The sequence below is a fragment of the Hyperoodon ampullatus genome, assembly GCF_949752795.1.
Source record: "Hyperoodon ampullatus genome assembly, chromosome: 10".
In the NCBI taxonomy this organism is placed as follows: Eukaryota; Metazoa; Chordata; class Mammalia; order Artiodactyla; family Ziphiidae; genus Hyperoodon; species Hyperoodon ampullatus.
Genome location: NC_136923.1, coordinates 8,677,259 through 8,695,948, shown reverse-complemented (window position 1 = coordinate 8,695,948; position 18,690 = coordinate 8,677,259). Strand labels below are relative to the sequence as shown.

The window sequence follows — 18,690 nt, the reverse complement described above, 5'->3', positions numbered from 1 at the left end:
CCACAAGCGATGGAGGAGAGTTCCAATTTCTCTCCATCCTCGCCAGCACCTATCACTGCCCATACCTTTGATTAGAGCCATTTAGTGGGTGCGCAGTGCTATTTCACTGTGGTTTTGATTTGCATTTCCTTCGTGAGTAATAATACTGAGCATCTTCTCATGTGCTTATGGGCCACTTATATCTCTTCTTTGGAGAGATACGAAAATATGTCTATTCACTTGTTTATTCAAATATGTTGCCCATTTTTTAAACTGGGTTATTTGGCTTTTCATTCTTAAATCGTAAGAGTTCTTGATGTATTCTAGATACAAGTATATGGCTTCCAAATATTTTCTTCCATTCTATGAGCTGTCATCACTTTCTCGATAGTGCCCTATGAAACACAAAAGTTTTGTGCCCCATTTTGATGAGGTCCAATTTATCTATTCTTCCTTTGACTTCTGTTTTGGGTGTCATTATCTAAGAAACCATGGCCTAACCCAAGGTCACAAATATTTAGCCCTATGTTGTCTTCTAAGACTTTTATAGTTTTAGCTCTTACATTTAGGTTGATGCATTTTGAGTTAATTTTTGTATATAGTATGAGGTAGAGGTCCAACCGCATTCTTTTGCATGTGGATATCCAGCTGTCCAGGTGCCATTTATCGAAAAGACAATCTCCCCAATTGAATTCTCTTGTCACACTTGTCAAAAATCTATTGGCCATAAACGTAAGGGTTTATACCTGAACTCTCTAGTCCATTACATTGGTCTATATATCTGTCTTTTTGTCTATACCACATTCTTTTGATTACTGCAGCTTTGTAATAAGTTTTGAACCAGGAAGGGTGAATCCATCAACTCTGTCCCTGTTTTTCAAGGTTTATTTGGCTATTCTATTATTTGTGCAATTTCCATGTGAATTTTAGGATCAGCTTAGCCATTTGTGCAGAGAAGCCAGCTAGGATTTTGATAGGGATTACACTGAATCTATAGATCAACTTGGAGAGTATTGTTATCTCAACAATATTTAAGTCTCTGAGCCATGAACACAGGATGTCTTTCCATTTATTTAAGTCTTCTATTTCTTTCAACAATATTTTGTAGTTTTCAGGATGTAAGTCCTGCACTTCTTTCATTAAATTTATTCCTATTCTTTCTGATACTATTATAAATGAAATTATTTCTTAATTTCATTTTCATACTGTTCATTGCCAGTATAAAGAAATACACTTGATTTTTGTATTGACCTTGTATTCCACAACCTTGAATTCATGTATTAGTTCCAATGGGTTTGTGTGTGCATGTGTGTGCATGAATTCCTTAGAATTTTCTATATACAAAATCACATCGTCTGTAAGGAGTTTTACTTCTTTTCCAATCTGGACGTCTTTTATTTCCCTTTCTTTCCCAACTGCTTCTACAGTATTAGCTTCTTAAACATTTTTTTCCTCTTAAACATTTTTAACCCAAGTTTTAATTGGCTGCCTGTGCCAGACAGTCTCCTAAGAGAATCTCCTGCTCTAGGGCCACCATCTGACAAGCTGGTGCTCAAGGATGCTAGCACCAGTCCACTCGAAGGCAGAAGCACTCTGAGGCCAGGAGGATATCAGCACCATCACCATCGAGGTCCCATTTCTCATCCCAAGCTCAGAACACTAGGCTTCCGCACCCATCTGGTCACCAATCCTATACTTACTACCTTTCACAAGACCCCAGGATAAAGGAGTATAAAGATACTGGAGTGAAATTACAGGTCCAGGGGAAACAAAACAAAACAAAACCACAACCCATCCAGCAGCCAGATGCAACAGTGGGGTCAGGGCAGCAGGAGTACCCGTGGGAGCCCAGGGTAGATCCGGGGCTTGGCTGAGGGCTAAGTCACCCTATCACCTTCCCCCATGGAGACCACTTCCCCACCCCGCTCGAGCCCCTGCAAGGTGCAGAGGGGCACAAACTGAAAGGTACCTTATACACACACGTACACGACCACCAATGGCCAGACTGTCCCTGTTGTACAATCCAAGCCAAGAGGGGTGGTCCTGGCCCCGCCGGTCACACCGTGGATGGCTGCGAGCAGCCCCTCTGGCTGGAGCTGTCCGGGCTCAGGACAAAGGTCGACGAGTTGCTCTTTTTGCTGACGCTCGTCTCCCTGGGCCGGCAACCCTTCAGGCAGCTGGACGAGCAGCAGAGGAAGCGCTGCACGAATTCGTGGAAGAGGTGGCCCGTGAAGAGCATGTAGATCCAGGGGTTGCAGCAGCTGTTGAGGCTGGCCAGCAGCATGGCAATGATGAAAGCCGAGGCTGCAAGGTGGGGAGGGTGGGGAGAAAGGAGAACAGGGCATCACTACCGGGGCATGAAGCATCACCTCCGAGAACAGAGGCCAGGTGCCAGTCACAAGACGGAGGACTGAAGAGACCAAGTCTGCCTGCCTTCCATATCCGTGCCCTGGGCGTGCACTCAGCCTACCTCCCACGCCTTCCCCAGCTTAGCCCAGCCCGGGAACATTCCCTGTCCTTTCTCCCAAGCAAAGGTTACCCACCACGGGCTTCCATCGGCACGGCCACCTGTCCGTCCATTCATCACTCACCTCGCAAGTATCGACTGCCTCCCACTCAGAGTATCCAAGAGCGCAGAGGCAGAAGCTGCCAGACCTAGTGTGTATTCTAGCCCCGCCAGCATCAAATACTTTAACTCCCCAAGAAACTGCTGTTGCCTAACCTTTAGATGGGGATAACGAGAGTCCCCAGATCTCCCGGGAACACTGCGAGGGTGAAAGAGCACCTGGTACCTGAAGGATGCTTAGGAGGTTCCCAGGCAGAGAAGGGAGGAAGGGCGCTTCGGGCAGAAGGAACGGCACAGGCAAAGGCACAGTGACAAGAAGGCGTGTGCTGCCTTCACAGCTGAGAACACTGAAACTGTTTCTGTGAAGATACGCCTAAGAGCACTGCTTCAGCTGACAAATGAGACTTGTGCAGGAAAAGGGGACACTAAAATTATATGAGGCACTGTGCAGAAGCTATTACACTGAGGACTTACTGAATTTCAGGAAAATTAATGATCAGAAATCAACTTCAAGACATTGCTTGTCACAAATTTAAGCTTCAAGGAGGAAGAAAAATTCCTAATCCTAAGTACTTCCAAATAGGGGGTGGGGTGGGGAGCCTGGGTTTCCTTCAATGGTCTTTTTTTTTTTTAATTTATTTATTTTATTTTATTTATTTTTGGCTGTGTTGGGTTTTCGTTGCTGTGTGGGGGCTTTCTCTAGTTGCAGAGAAAGGTGAGCGAGGGCTACTCTTCATTGAGGTGAGCAGGCTTCTCATTGCGGTGGCTTCTCTTGTTACAGAGCACAGGCTCTAGGCACATGGCTGCAGTAGTTGTGGCACGTGGGCTCTGTAGCTGTGGCACGCAGGCTCAGTAGTTGTGGTGTACTGGCTTAGTTGCTCCGCGGCATGTGGGATCCTCCCAGACCAGGGCTCGAACCCCCGTCCCCTGCATCGGCAGGAGGACTCCCAACCACTGCGCCACCAGGGAAGCCCCCCTTCAATGGTCTTAATCTGACAAATGTACACACTCGCAGCAGCAGAGGAGGACACAGGCACCCCCCCCCCAAGAAACCCACACGGAAACGGTGTTCCCAAGAATGCTGTTCACGGTCACACCCTTACGAGTAACGGTAACTTCAAGAAGGCTTGGAAAATCCACTAGTCCGGTATTTTCTGCAACAAGTTTTCAAGGAAGAACTCCAGAATTCAAGGGCTCAATCCAGGAAAGAATTTCTCACAGGCCAACTGGAGTTGCAAAATCTAGACGCCACTGTGGACGCAGACAGAGCACAGAGACGTCTGTCAGCCACGTCTCCAAGCACCAAAGGGGGAGGGTGATTGTTTAAGAGGAATTCAGTGGTTCTCAAAGTGGGGTCCCCAGCTCACCTGGGAACTTGACAGAAGTGTAAATTCTCAGGCCCCACCCTAGATCTAGTGGATCAGACTTCTGAGGGTGAGGTCAACGATCTGCTGTAAACAGTCCTCCAGGGGATTCTGACACACACCCAAGTTTCAGAACCACTGCTCTAATTACCTGGTGCACCTGCTGGAACAAAAGCAAGCTACAACACGCAAAGCCCACAAGTCCTACAAACGAAAATGTTTAGAAAGCAAAGGATTAGAAAGCAAATCTAATCCTTAGACTAAAACAGTAAAGAAAAGAGAAGTGAAGGGTGGGGTGGGGGGAAGCCAGTACTGTTGAATGCTATGAAAGAGAATGGAAAAAAATATTTGATTTCGATGTGTAAAAAAGGATGAATTTAAGTTTAGAAACCTGGTGAAATATCACAAAGTCTAAAAATATCTCAAAATTATAATTAAACATATAAAATGAAAGAGGCAAAATAAACACATAAAAGTCAAAATTTTAAAAGGCATCGAGGGACTTCCCTTGTGGTCCAGTGGTTAAGACTCCGTGCTTCCAGTGCAGGGGGCACGGGTTCGATCCCCGGTCGAGGGATAAGATCCCACATGCCGCACGGCGTGGCAAAAAGATTAAAAAAAAAAAATTTTTTTAAAGGCATTGAGAAGTAAACTGCCAGACACAAGGGAAGAACATAGGTGTACAGAGCTATGAAATGGGTAGAAGGACGTGTCAGGGATGCAGTTCTCACTTGAACAGAAAGGCAGCACGTTTTACCTCACTGAACAGAGTTACAAGGCATTATCTTAGCTATTCATGTAAGTTACTCGCCTCACTCCTGACATTTGGATCTTTTAACTTATTTATCCTATTTTTTATAAACAACCTACAGAAACAGTAACCACAAAAAAGTAAGCAGTTCATGAATTCCTGAGTAGCCCCACCCGAGTTTTTCCACCTCCAAGTGGCCAGCCTGGATGGGAGGAGTTGGGACCACGGCCAGCTCCTCTATCCCCACCTGGTGGCCACAGACGCGAATGACCGGCCTGGCCTGGCTCTCGGGGAAGGATGACCCTCTAAGCTGCTCGTGTCAAGTTGCCAAATGCTAAGGGCACATTTGGACTTTTAAAAAATATGGCAATATCCTAACTAACCAAAGACATGGGTTCCCAGCAGTGGAATTTCAAGCTATTTGGGAATAAAAAACAGGCTATGGAGGACATTTCAAAGGAAGGATGCTGCAGAAATAAACGTACAAAGGTGAGCGTGTCCTACAGCATTCAGGGGCTGCCAGAGTTGGGGGGTGGTGGGTTCACAGGATAGGAAACTGGAAAGAGCCAGGCTGAGGAGGAGGATCTTGAATCCACGCTGAGCATGAACTTGAATCTACAGGCACTGGGGAGCCACTGACGGTTTCTGAGCATAAGGACTAACTGCACCTCATCTACTTTCTGCACTTACTTTATCTTGTTTAGGCTGTAACATCGCCCTTTCCAGTGGCTAGAAAGCCTTCCTAGAATTGAAGAAGGAGAGGAACAGAACAAAGCACGGAAAGCGTCGTCCTTGGCATTTTATGATGCTGCTTCCAAGGGGGCCTATGACAATGCAGCACTGTCAACCATGGGAATCACGGCTCAAGCTTGCACAGAACAGTTTTCAAAGCAGTCTCATCTCCTAAGTCAGGGGCTTCCCTGGCGGCGCAATGGTTGAGAGTCTGCCTGCCGATGCAGGGGACACGGGTTCAAGCCCCGGTCTAGGAAGATCCCACATGCCGCAGAGCGGCTGGGCCCGTGAGCCATGGCTGCTGAGCCTGCGCGTCCGGAGCCTGTGCTCCGCAATGGGAGAGGCCACAGCAGTGAGAGGCCCGCGTACCGCAAAAAAAAAAAAAAAAAAGCTAGGTCAGCATTCATACTAGTCAGCTTGGTTCCAGTGAGCAAATCCCCTCACTCCCAAAGCAGAGACATGGGCTGACTGGGCAACTGCCCTCATCGTATGATTTGAAGGACAGGCAGAGAGCGACTTTCCTTTCCTAAAACAGATGTAGGCCCCCTCAGAGGCTAAGCACTGCCCACTCCCCAGTAATGGTCTTTTATATTATTTTTATTTATTTATTTTTGGCTGTGTTGGGTCTTTGTTGCTGCACGCGGGCTTTCTCTAGTTGTGGCGAGCGGGGGCTACTCTTCGTTGCAGTGCATGGGGCTTCTCATTGCAGTGGCTTCTCTTGTTGCGGAGCACGGGCTCTAGGCGCTAGGGCTTCAGTAGTTGTGGGTCGCGGGCTCTAGAGTGCAGGCTCAGTAGTTGTGGCACACGGGCCTAGTTGCTCCGCAGCATGTGGGATTCTCCCAGACCAGCGATCGAGCCCGTGTCCCCTGCACTGGCAGGCGGATTCTTAACCACTGTGCCACCAGGGAAGTCCCGTAATGGTCTTTTAAAATCCGGGAGGGGAAACCCACTGCCTCCTATCAGATCACCATCCTTCCTGGCAGAAATGTCTCCTGGTCTGGACGAGGGGCCAGCAAACAGCCCACGGGCCAAACCCCTGCTGCTTGTTTTTGTAAATGAAGTTTTACTGAAACACAGCCATATCCATTCATTCATATATTGTCAATGGCAGCTTTCGCACTACAAGGGCAAAGCTGAGTAGTTGTTACACAGACCTTATATCCTGTGAACCTCAAATATTTACTGTTTGGCCTTTTACAGAAAAAGTTAGCCAATCCTTGATCTAAATGCCTGTAGGAGAAGATGTTAAAAAGCAGAAGGAAAGGGCTCAAAAAGGGTCGGGGCAGACCCACAGGGTAAGCTGAGCTCACTTCTCCCCACGCCACCAGAAGCAGAACTGGGTGATGCCTTTACTTTTAAGTACCCCGACCTCCCACAGACACTGGCTCGGCCACCTTGCACCTGGGGCCAGAGGGTAACACCCTGCCCCGAGCAGCCCACGTCCAGTGCCTGCTGCACACCAGGGCACCAAGGTCCGCCCCGTGCCTGCGTGCCGACTGCTCTGAAGAGCTACCAAGCTCCTGGCGATAATGGCCCCAGCCACATTTTCCATTAAGCAGAGCGAAGGCGACGTCAGTGTGGATAAAAGAAGGCCCTGGAAACCAGAATCGACAGACTCATCCAAGAGAGGTGTGGTCAGCAGCCAGCACCTCCTGGGGGGGCCTGGTCATTGGCGAGCCCCTCACAGAGGATCCAGATGCAAACCCGTGGGGTGTGAACCCCCCTCCCACCCACTCATGTCTCTGAGCCACATCTACTGTCTGAGCCTTAATATCCTCATCTGTGAAATGGAGGTGACACCCTCAAGGACTTGGAGAAAATTGAAAAAAAAAAAAAGTGTGAAAGGGCTTTGTAAATGGCAAAGTGTTTGTTCAAGTTATCGTATTATTACTTACAGATGTGAAATATGATCAACTGTGTATAATTTTTATCGCCCAAGGTTGGGGACTCCTAATCTAAGGTTGATTCAAGAAACTGTCCTTTGCCCTTTTCTCCCCGACTTCGAAATTAAAAAAACGAAAAACAAAATGAAAACCCGGAGCCCTGGGATTGGATTACATGACCCCAAAGTAACTCTAGATAGTCCGTTTTGGAAAAACTTACTCTGCTGGTGACATAAGAAACCCTAAAGGGAAGGGGGCTACAACCACGTGCAAGAGCGGGATTTCAGGGTCTCCACCGGGGGAGCTGGATCTCATCCGTCTTGTCCACTCCACTCGGTAAAAGGAACACTTGTGCCCCAGGACTGAGCCCTGAGGGCCTGCAAAAAGCTCTCTCTGGTCCTGGCAGAGAAGGAAGGCCGAGTGGGAGGCGCTGGGCCAGGGATCGGCCCTCACACCTGCCTGGCCTGAGCTTAGGGCATGGGGCAGGGGGTGGGGGGTGGCAATGAGGAGATCGACGTTCCACTTCCTCCCATGCCATCTCTGCTCAGTGCCAGCCACCGAGTTGGCCCTGGGGACGTGCCCTCAAGGGATTTACAAACTCAGGTGGGAAAGAGAGAAGCACAGACAGGCCCTCCAGTCAACAGGAAGCTGCAGCATGGGGGAGGGGCGGTGGGTCCAGGGCTGAGGACTAGGGGTGATCTTCAAGCAGGGGCTCCTACGTGCCAAGCAGAGGACTGAGCGGGAATGGCCACGCGCCAACGGCAAACGTCCCCTGCTGGGCATTTTACCCCCGGGACACAGAGACCATGCTGAACTTCCACCTGGCGCCCTCGCTCACGGAGGAGGTGGACAGCCGAGGGCCATGCGAGGACAGGGTGCCCCCAGCAGTCACCCACCCACCAGCCCGGCTTCACTCAAGCCCCAAGAAGTCCCCTGTTCGGATTTCCCGGCACTGCCCCCGCCCGTCACCATCGCGTCACCCTGGGCTCAAATTAGCCCAGAACAGCTGACAGGGCAGCTGGCCACGGCCTCTCCGGCTGCGCTGTTCCTGAGGCAACGAACACGTGTCACATACAATTCAAAGACCTGTGGCTCAGCTGACACCTCTCATCTGAATCCGGTCAAGCTCATCCACTTTCCTAAGAGGCTCTCACTCCAGAAACCAGTCACTTGGTTCAAGGTCTCCTCCCGCCGCCCAGATCCTGAATCAGGTCTCCCTCACAAGGAATCTAAATCCCTTATTCCTTTAGGAGCTACATGAGAATTTGGGAGTTGTGGTGTACAGAAGGCTTTTTAAAAAATGTTTTTTGAATGTGCACTTACATAAGGATTGAATACTAAAATGTATTCCAGGGCACCTTCTTTGAAAAGACCACCATTTTACCACACTGGAATTGTAAAAGTCACAGATGTGTGATCTCGCCATGTGTAAGGTCAGGAAGAAGAGCTAAATTTGGGGGCTACAGAGCTTTAAATGGTCTTCTGTGATGTCGCTGCTCAAATCTGGGGACATGTGGGGCCCACCGGGCAAGACCTGAGGAATAACCACGTCCTAGAAGCAGAAGAGCTGGGGCTTCCAGTGAACAACCAGCCCTTCTCTACCCTTCAGAGAATGACAGGGCCCTGCCGCCAATTTGGGCCACACGTGTAAAGGCAAGCCACATGTTTTGGTCACAGAGATGATACATTAAAGCCTCATTACTCAAGGTGCAGTCAACAGGCCAGCTGCAGGGGCCCTGCACAGGCATCACCTGGGAAGTGGTTAAAAATACAGACTCATGGGCCTCACCCAGACCTACTGAATCAGAATCTGCGCTTTAACAAGTTCCCCCACATGATCTGTGTGCACACTGAAGCATGACAAGTATTCCTCCAATACAGGGAAAGAAAATAAAGTAACTGTTCAATGATCTCATCAGGGAATGTGCATCTGCTTCTATGCACAGCCAGCTCCTACTCACCCTTCAAAACCTTTTGCAAATGTTGCTTCCTCTCTGAAATCCTCCTGATTTTTTCCCAGGGAGACTAAATCAATAAATGCCTCCTGAGGGCACTCACAGTACTTGATAAACGAATACCTCTCTCACAGCATCATCCCTTCATACTGTCATTATTTATGTTAATAATCTGTGGTTGGGGACTGTGTCTCATTTGTGGCTCTGTCCTTGGCCGTCCTTGGCCTCTCGCCCAAGGTTGGGAAAGGTTCAATAAGGAACTAAGTTGAAGTGAGCATGAAATTAGCAGACAGGAAGTCCTGATAAATCAGCCACCAACACTAGCATGTTGGAAAAGCAAAAAGACAATTTCCCTGCCTGACAATGGGAGATGGGCCCCTAACAAGATAACTGGACTCAAATGCAATTCCCTCTGGGAAATTAAGTTCACAGTCAGATATTAAGGTCAGGCAGAGAGAAAGAGAAAGAAACAGAAATGAGTAGGAGTGACCATTAGAGGGTGAGGCATGGCCCGTGGAGGGCAGAGGCCCGTGGTACTGAAGCATCTGGCAAAGGGCGGGAGGTGCCAGATCCCAGTAGAGTAAGGAGGAAGGTGCTGGCAGAGGGTGCCCCTCAGTGGCCAGGAATCAGAATCACTGGAACCAGGAATCAGGGGCTGGGACACGGAAGACCGCCTGGTTACACCTCCTTCCCGCCCGTCCCTCATGTAAGGGTCCCCTTGGGTTTCCAAACCCAGAGCTAGAACCTCCCCACCTTGCCTCCTACTGTCTCCTCCAGGCAAGGCCTTAACTTCTCTTGACCTCTTAACAACACCCTTGTTCCCAGCGTCCCTGGGCTTGCCACCACTCAACAAAAACTGCAGCCCCTCAGTGAAAATGTGCTCCTGAGCTCACAACCTGCATTCCCTCAGCTGCACGCACTGACCCCAGGACGCTGAAACATCTTGAAATTTCTCTATTTTTAAAGCATTGATTGAGCACTTACTACATGCCAGGCCCTGTGCCACCAGCACCCTCCACCCGGCCCACAACCTAAACCCTATTCTTAACCCCAGCAAAGAGCCCCAGACAGTTCTAGTCAGCCACCCAGGGTGACGGCTGCTGCTCCATCTGGCCACACCCGGGGACAGAACCATCCCGGCAGAAGCTGGGGGCGTCCCTCCCAGAGACCAACCTTGGCCTGACTGTCCCACGTCTATGCATGTGCCAGCTGCTGGCCACAGGAGGGCAGGTGAGGGACTGGGGAGGGGTCCTTGCCAACTCTCCTCATAGGAGGACTGACAGATTGAGGCAGAGGTTGTGTGGACAGGACCCTTGGGAGGCGCTGAATCACTGCTTGTAGAATGAACGCACTGGAGGAGGAAGGAGATCCTCAGCTGGGGGCAACAGGGAAAGCTTCACGAGAGTTAGAACTGGATGAAGCTGCCGTGTCCAGTTGTTCAGTTTGTGCACTGCACAGCTCCTGGGAATAACATTCTCACAGACCATTCTCATTCTCAGGTTCCTTAAATAGAACCCCCTGGAGTTGTGCACAAAGCAGGTCACACAGTGGACTTGGGCTCTGAAGGATGGGTCTCTGCAGAAGAGACTTGGGTAGGCGTTCCTGGGATGGAAACAATTAGCATGGGTGCAAAGCAAAAGGCCCTGTGGGAAGTGGCAAGTCAGCAGGCCTGGCTGCAGGTGTATTAGGAACATCGGCCAGAGCCCCGGGCAGAGGGGATGAGGGTACTTTCCTGTTAGATATTAGTTCAGGACAGGCCAACACAGTGCGTACAAACCAGTGGTTCTCAACCAGGGCGATTTTGCCTTAAGGGACATTCGGCAATGTCTGGGGACATTTTTTGGTGGCCACAACTGTGGGGAGGTGCTAGCGGCATCTAGTGGGCGGGAGCAAGGGATGCTGCTAAACATCCTTCATCACACAGGACAGCAGCCCGCCCCACACCACACTCACAACGGAGACGGTCTGCCCCCAAGTGTCAATAATGCCAAAGCTGAGAAACCGTGCTCTAAACCAAGAAGGTGGTGATGGGAAAGGGAAGGACAGTACAGACACGAGAGGTACTGAGCTAAGACGTGGCTGCGACAGCGGGATCAGCGGATGGCGCGGAGGAGTCGAGGGACGTGGGCTTTGAAGCCACAGTGCTGAGAGGGCCGGCCATTAGTGCCCCTGTAGCTGGGTGGGTGCATGCTGGGTGTTGCAGGGGAGAGATTCCAGGAGAGTGCGCAGGGCTCTGCTTTGGTGGGCCTGGGGCGGGGCCAGAAGTCAACTTTTTAATAAGCACCCAGGAGACCCAGTGCCAAGGGTGGTGGGGAGGGAAGCAGTCTGGCGTGAGATGATCTGGGTTCGGATCCCAACTCCATTACTTACTCAGCAGTGCTGTTGAGCAGGCTGTGCCACTCTGAGCCTCAGTTTCCTCATCTGTAAAATGGGGATAACGCCCCCCCCTTACCTTGCTGTGTCTGGATGAGGACAAGAGATGGGGTCGGGCACATGGTCCGGCACTCCATAAGGGGCGACTACTGATTTTAATGAACGCAACTCCTCACTTTACTGAAACTGATGCCAAGAGAGGGTGCTGTGTTCTATCACAAGGTATGATCCCCACTGCTCAGGTGGGAATGACAGAGGCCCAGAGACATGCCCCAAATCACACAGGTGCCCTGAGACCAGGCCTCTGAAGGGGACTCTCACCACTTCCCAGGGCCAGGGGCTCTGATAGGCAGGGGTGGGCCCTCCCCCCTCCCCGTCCCCCCTGCTCCACCTCCCACCCCCTCCCCAAACCACTCAGCCATCCATCAAATGGGAAAAAATATATAGCAAAGCTTCACCCAATAGACTTTTGTTGTTGTTGCTGTTACTCATCAAACCTTTGGGGGAAAACAAGTAAAGTCACCTTGGGGCAGAAACCCAAGAGAAAACATTAGCATTAGTTGAGAACATAAAAGAACCCATAATTAGTTAATCAGACCAGAGTGTGGTCATTAATTGCCCATCTAATGGCAATTTATGCCCAAGAGGGCCAAGCTTAAGACAAGGAAAGCTGCGTCCTATCTCGCCCTGCCGCCGCCCAACCCCCCAGCCACTGCTCTCAGCCCTATCATCAGGTCGCCTGACCAGCAGGTCCCTCGAGGTATGTGGTCCACCCACACCTCGGGCACAGTGTCCTTGTAAAGGCTGGGTGGGTGGGCAGCCACACTGGAGGGGCCACAGTTCCACAAAAACCGGGAGGTGCTGGCAAGCTTGTTTCATAGACCAGGGAAACACTTAAAACTAGGCCTCCTGGGCATTTCAACCTTCCTCCTGGTACCCACCTGGGCAGAAGCTTGATTGCTCCCAGTGCTGGGGCGCTCACTTCTTCACCAAGTAGCCAACCCTACGGCCAGAGCGCTGCCTAGAGAGCCCTCATTTCTCTTGAGTCCAGCTCTGTACACCCACCCCAGCCCCGTCACGTGCACCTTCCTCTTCCCATATCCTACACATTTGTTCAACAAGCATCACTTGAGCTCGGACAGGTGGCCTGCCTTGTGCTGGGCACTGGGCACACACCAGTGAACAGGACAGGTGGTGCCCCCGCTGTGACAAGGCTCACAGGCCACCTCTCCGGCTTTAATGAGCTTCTGCACATACCAAACCTCCCCAGACACACTGCCTACCGTCCAGCAGACTCTGCTACCACCCCAGGCCCCTCCACCCAGGCTCTCAAGAGAAAAATGTCTAGCTCCTCCAGCTCAAATCCCTGCAGAGATTCTCAAAGTCAATCCCACGAAGGCAAACAAAACATTTAACAACTAGAATGGGGGGAAGAGAGAAGAGGGACACTGACCACATGGCCCCCCCAGGTGCCACGGGTCACACCATGTCATCCTCGTAACAGCCCCATGAATAGACTTGCTATCCTCATTGTAAAAGAGGAGGAAGGAGCTGAAGCTCAGAGAAGGGAGACCACCTGCTCGAGGACACACAGGAGAAAGTGGGAGGGCCGGCTCCAAACACAGGCCAGTCACGTGGCTCCAACACCTGCTCTTTCCCTGCACGGGGACCTGGGGTTCTACAGCGCCCACCCGCAGTCTCCACCAAGTGGATCCATCCATCCATCTTCATCTCCTCCCTGAGAACCACCCCGGGGTCAGACTCCTTGGGACCAGCAGCAAAGCAAGTTCCACGGAGTTCAAGGGAAAAGGCTGGTGCCAAACCTTTGGCTGTGCAATTTGACCCTGAAAGTTCCATCCGGGGCTTGTCCAAACCTGCCAGGGGTGTCTGGTCCCAGCCCTCCTTCTGCAGCGTCACCAGTCTCACCAAAGCAGGGCCCCACCAGCACGTGGCTGCTCTGAACCGGGGTTGGAGGGGGGCTCATTACATTACCACAACCCTCCCCTTGCTTTTTTCTCCTCTCCCTGCTTTTCTCTCTGAACAATGCAAATACTGAAATTGAGAGTTCTCCTCTTTGCTTTGGCTCTTACGAAAGGAAGCCCCATGTGCACCTCACCCCCTGCTCCGGACAGAGACTTCATAATTGCTATTATTGTATTACCATTTCTCTAACCTTTTCCCCCGTTCTTCCCAGCTTCCTCACGTCCATTTTATCTTGCTGTGGCACCCGAATCTTTGGGCCCCCCCTCAAATTATTTTTGGAACAAGGTGAGCTCCAAACCCACAAAGGCAGCGCTTGGTGTGACTGAAGGTGTACAGGGGAGAGATGGGAAAGGCGCGCTGGATTTCGAGGGAATTGTGGGGGAGGGAACCCTAAGGAGGGAGGGACTTGGAGTCCTGTGGTGGCCACGAGGCCAGCTGCCAAGGCACGTGTGACTTCTCCAGCCGCCCTGTTGGCCCCGACCCGTGGTCAGTGGTTAAGGAGCTGCTCGCTGGCCCAGAGGCTTTCGTGATGAAGCTGACCGCAGGAACGAGGCCCCACTCCTGCGTCCCTGAGGCTGCCTGCCCCCGGGCTGCTGGGAAGAATGTCTCGCTGTTCACAAGGGCTCCCTGGATTTCCACTCGCCAGGAGGTGAGCAGAGCCAGGGGCCCTGATCTAGAGAGTTTGTGTTCTGGTAAATTCCCTTCCTCCTGGACAGGAAGGTGAGGGCTGTGCATCAATCCCACTTTGCTGGTCAAAAGCTCAAGTAGCTCGAACGTCCCTGTCTTGTTCCTTCCTTACTACTTGCCCAGAGCCTCGAGACTGAGTCACGTCTCCGAAGCGACTGTACACGCAATTGTTCTGATCCCAGCCTGCTACTCGTAATAATCCAGGTTCATGCCAAGTGGGCACAAGGCGTGCTTCTGGCTCAGCCCACATCCCCGGACCCTGCAGCCCTGAGGCCGAGGCGTGACTTGACCAGGCCAGTGGCAGGTGCCCAAGTGCTCTGTGGTCGGTGAGCCGGAAGCCCGCTCCCGACAGCACTCGGGGAGGGAGCGCTGGCGGCAGAGGCATCAGGACTCTGCTGTCGTCTGCATTTGTGCTCTTCTCAGAGCAGCCAGGGCAGAATGCCAAGGAGGACCTGGAAAACCTGGGTGTTTCACATGCCACGACCCTTTCCCCTGAACCAGGAAAGGAGCAAAGAGAAACAGGACCTGAGGCTCCTGGAGCCTGAGTAGAAGCCCCATCTCTGCTGCACGTCTCCCCTCCCACCCCCAACCCACCCCCGGAAATCCTCAGGTGGCCACATGTGCCCAAAATGCCTCTGGCCCCACTTTAGCTAGGAACTCCCTCTCGCTCTCTCTTCCTGTATCTTGTTTTTAAGACAGAAAAATGAATTGTTCGATAAGCTTTTCAAGTGTAGAAAAGATCTAAACTTTACTGAGTGACCATGATCTGCGTTGACCACATACTCATTCTCTAGGGAGGAAAGTGAGGAGGAGCGCAGGTGCGGTCATGGACGTCACGGGGGAAGGCGGGGAGGGAGGAGAAAAGTCACCGGGGAGAAAATGAACAGGGGAGGCGAGGGGACGGCAAAGAGAGAGGAGCAGACTATCTGCCGAATGGACGAACGCAAGGAGGGAGAAGACCCTTCAGTGAGTAAAGGCTGGAGGGAGGCCTAGATGCCAAGTCTCCCCAGTAGCTGCTCTAAGGGTCTCACTTCCTTAAGGGCTGGTATCTGAGCTCCTCAAGACCTGGGTCAAGTATCTCTTCAGATCCCACCCAGGAAACAGGTATGACCTGATGCCTTGTCTAGAAACACCCACTACTGGCTTTTGCCCAACCCAACTCCCTAGTCACGTGCCCTTCAAAAGTAGCCTGGTGCTGGGGGGATGAGGTGGGGGCAGGAAACCCCAGTTCTAGTCTGCCTCCCATTTGCTGTGTGATCTGGAGCCAGTGCCTTCCCCTCTTTGGACCCCAGAACCCCTTCTGCAAGGTGTTCCCAGGGGCTGCACCATGAAGCCAGGCTGGCTTTGCTGAGTCTTCACCGCAATCCTCACCTGCAAACCACCCAGCCGGGTATACCCCAGGTGCTCAATAAATGCTGAATGATAACTGCTCTGGCCACTAAGGCAAACACTGGGCTAATTGGGACGGCTGGGGCAAGCAAGGAGTCTGTGGTTTGGGGAAGAGAGCAAAGCAAAGTTATCCAGCTGCATGAAGGAAGATTTCAGCTTCCACGGAATGGCTGTGTTGGAGACTACTGTTAGCAGTAGTGATTCTATCCAGAAACGGGACATTTGCGCTACCTCAAGGGCAGAAGGGGCGAAAGCAAACCCCTCGGGTCTTTCCTTACAAGCATTTGAGCCGCGGGCATCTCAGCGCAGTGTTCCGTGCTTACCCTCAAACCACAAGGGGTAAGTCATTCACCACCACCGACCATCCCTCCTGCTCTTCGCTAATGAGCTACCTGAACTGTCCGTGGTGAAGGCTGAAGGCGGGAGCTGCCCGGGGATCCCAGCCGCAAAGCGACGGCTTCACATCGGACCCGAGGCGCTCTGCTCCCCCAAGATCCCTCCCCACAGAGCCTTCCATTCTACCCTCTCCTCCCGGCCTCCCGGCCACCCTCAGCCCTGACCTCCCAGTCCTTCAACCTGGAGAGGGCGCTCACCGCCTCCCGAAATCCCCCCGCCTCCCCGGTCAAATGGGAAAGTCTGCGTCCCCTTTCCCTTCCCCGCCCGTCCCCGCCCCCCACCTCCAGGAGAAGCGCCATCTCGGTTCCTGAGCACCGCCAGCCCCGCGCCTGCCCGCCGTCCCCGCGGTACTCACCTCCGCGCGGCACAGCTCGCCGTCTCCACTGGGCGACGGGCTCAGAACTAGTCTCCGAACCCTGACGGCGCCCCGCCCCGCAGCTTCTCAGCACTTGCTGGGGAGGAATCCAATCGCCCACCTCCCGCTGCTCTGATCCAAACCAGACCTCGGGCTCAGGCTGACTTGAACTTAAAGTGGAAGTTCAACGTAAAGTGAACTTTACCTGGCAGGAGCTTGGGCTTGGGCTTGGGCCTGGGCTGGAAACTCAGCTCCCCCGCTTCGCTAAGCAGGTGGAAAAGGCCAGTCACTGGAACCTCAGTTTCCTGGTCCATAACAGTGAACCAAATATGTAGCCCAAAGACTGTGCTAGGGATTTTACGTGCATTTCCTCATTTCATTCCCCTGCTGCTGGGGAGAGCTAGTACTTTTTTCACTTTTGCTCTTTTACAGAAAGGGAAGTCAAGGCTCAGGGAAGTTACGCCCCAAATCACTAGGCCAGCGGATGACGGGGCCATGACTCAAATCCCCCCATGAGGCGCCCACAACAGAACGGCCCCTGGACGTTCAGATGCAGCAGGACCACGGCCCCGCCCCGCCACGCCACGCCACGCTTCCTCCTCCCGCTTTCCCGCCAGCGCTACCTTCCTTGGGCGCCTCGGCGTCCCAGACGCTCCACATCTGCACGAAAAAGAATGGCGTCCAGCACACGATGAAGGCCAGAACGATGATGAAGGTCATTTTGACCGTGCGGATCTTGGCCTTGGAGATGAGCTTGACGCTGCTGACGCGGGCCAAAGCCCCGCGCCCCGCGCTGTCCGCCGCCGCGCCCTCGGGCCCCGCGGCCGCCTCGGCCGCCGCCGCCGCCGTCTTGAGCCGCAAGTTCTGCCAGATCTTGAAGCTGATGAGGCCGTAGCAGGCGGCAAGCACGATGACGGGCACGATGTAGACGGCGAGCGTGATCCACGTGATGTAGGCCTTGGGCCCCCAGGGCTGGATGAAGACGGCCCAGCAGTCGAAGACGCCGTCGGCCACCTCGCGCAGCGAGAAGATGTGCACCTGCGGCGCGCTGGCCACCAGGCAGCCCAGCCATGTGGCGAGCACGGCCAGACGGTCGGCGCGGCGGCGAAGCACGCGCAGCGGCTGGCAGATGGCCAGGCAGCGGTCGAGCGACATGAGCAGCAGGAGGTAGGTGGAGGCGAACATGCCCACCACCTGCAGGTACTTGACGAGGCGGCATAGCAGGTCGGGTCCGTAGAAGCGGAAGGTGATGTCCCACAGCAGCTGCGGCAGCACCTGGAACACCGCCACCACCAGGTCGGCTATGCTCAGGTGCTTCATGAAGAAGAAGAGGCGCGAGGGCTTGCGGCGCGTGGTGCGCAGCGCCAGCAGCACGCACGCGTTGCCGCTCAGCGCCAGGAAGAGGATGAGGCACAGCACGGCCACCTCCACCCGCGCCAGGGCCTCGTTGCGCTGTGGCGGCCCAGCGGTGCGGTTGCCCTCGGCCCCCGGGGGCGCCGCGCTCCCGTTGACCGCCTCGGCGCTCCAGTTGGCCGCAAGCGCACGCTCCATGACCGTGGCCGCCGCCGTGCGCCCCAGGCCTTCGAGCCCTTTAAAGCGTGGCGCGCGGGGCGGGGCCCGACGCGCAGCCCGGGCGTGCCTGGGGGCTCCTGGGTTCCACTCCCTGAGACTCCGCGGAGCGATCTGACGGATCGGCCTCTGAAACAAACCCCGAGGGCCGTGAGAAAACGCACGCTTCTCTGCCGACGCCTGTGCGGCTCAGCTGTCCCCTTCCCAGGAACCCCAAATCATCTAGGACTAGGGTCACAACCGCCGGCCCTGGGGTTGCTCAGCGCCGCCCTAGAAATCCCCGTTTCAGGTACCTCCCTCTGAGACACGAAATGAGCGGGAATGCCGGACCCGCAGTTCCTTGAGAAAGTCGCTTCCAATGAAGGAGACGGAGACGGAGGGTTAAAATCAGTTTCCTCCGGGACTGGGACTTCTAAGCCAGCCACCTCCCCTAGGGATCCCCCCCAACTAGCTATCCACACCTCAGAACCCACAGCACAGCCACCTCTCCTAGTCAACCCTACTCCAGTTGCTCCCTCCGGAGAGCCCCCAAATAGCCACCTGCCTGGGAAACCCAGCTCAGGACCAGCCCCCTTCAACCCCCCGTTTCTAAAATGCCTAGCCATCCACCCCTGAACTTCCACAACAGCTGCTTCTTTGGAACCCAGTCCAGTGGTCCATCCTGGAGGCACTCCTGGCTCAGTACTACCCAGGACGCCCAAACGCTGT

The 18,690-nt window shown here is 53.3% G+C and overlaps 1 protein-coding gene across 1 annotated transcript; it reads right to left on the bottom strand.

Annotated features, from left to right (window-relative positions):
* Nucleotides 1-2,035: 2,035 nt before the first annotated feature.
* OXTR (oxytocin receptor) lies at nucleotides 2,036-18,012 on the bottom strand (the record flags this gene model as incomplete). Its single annotated transcript, XM_079713771.1, has 2 exons — nucleotides 17,037-18,012; nucleotides 2,036-2,283 (listed from the first exon to the last, which is right to left on the bottom strand). The coding sequence occupies exons 1-2, from the start codon at nucleotides 17,962-17,964 to the stop codon at nucleotides 2,036-2,038; spliced, it is 1,176 nt and encodes a 391-aa protein (XP_079569897.1). The 5' UTR covers nucleotides 17,965-18,012.
* Between the last annotated feature and the right edge of the window lie 678 nt (nucleotides 18,013-18,690).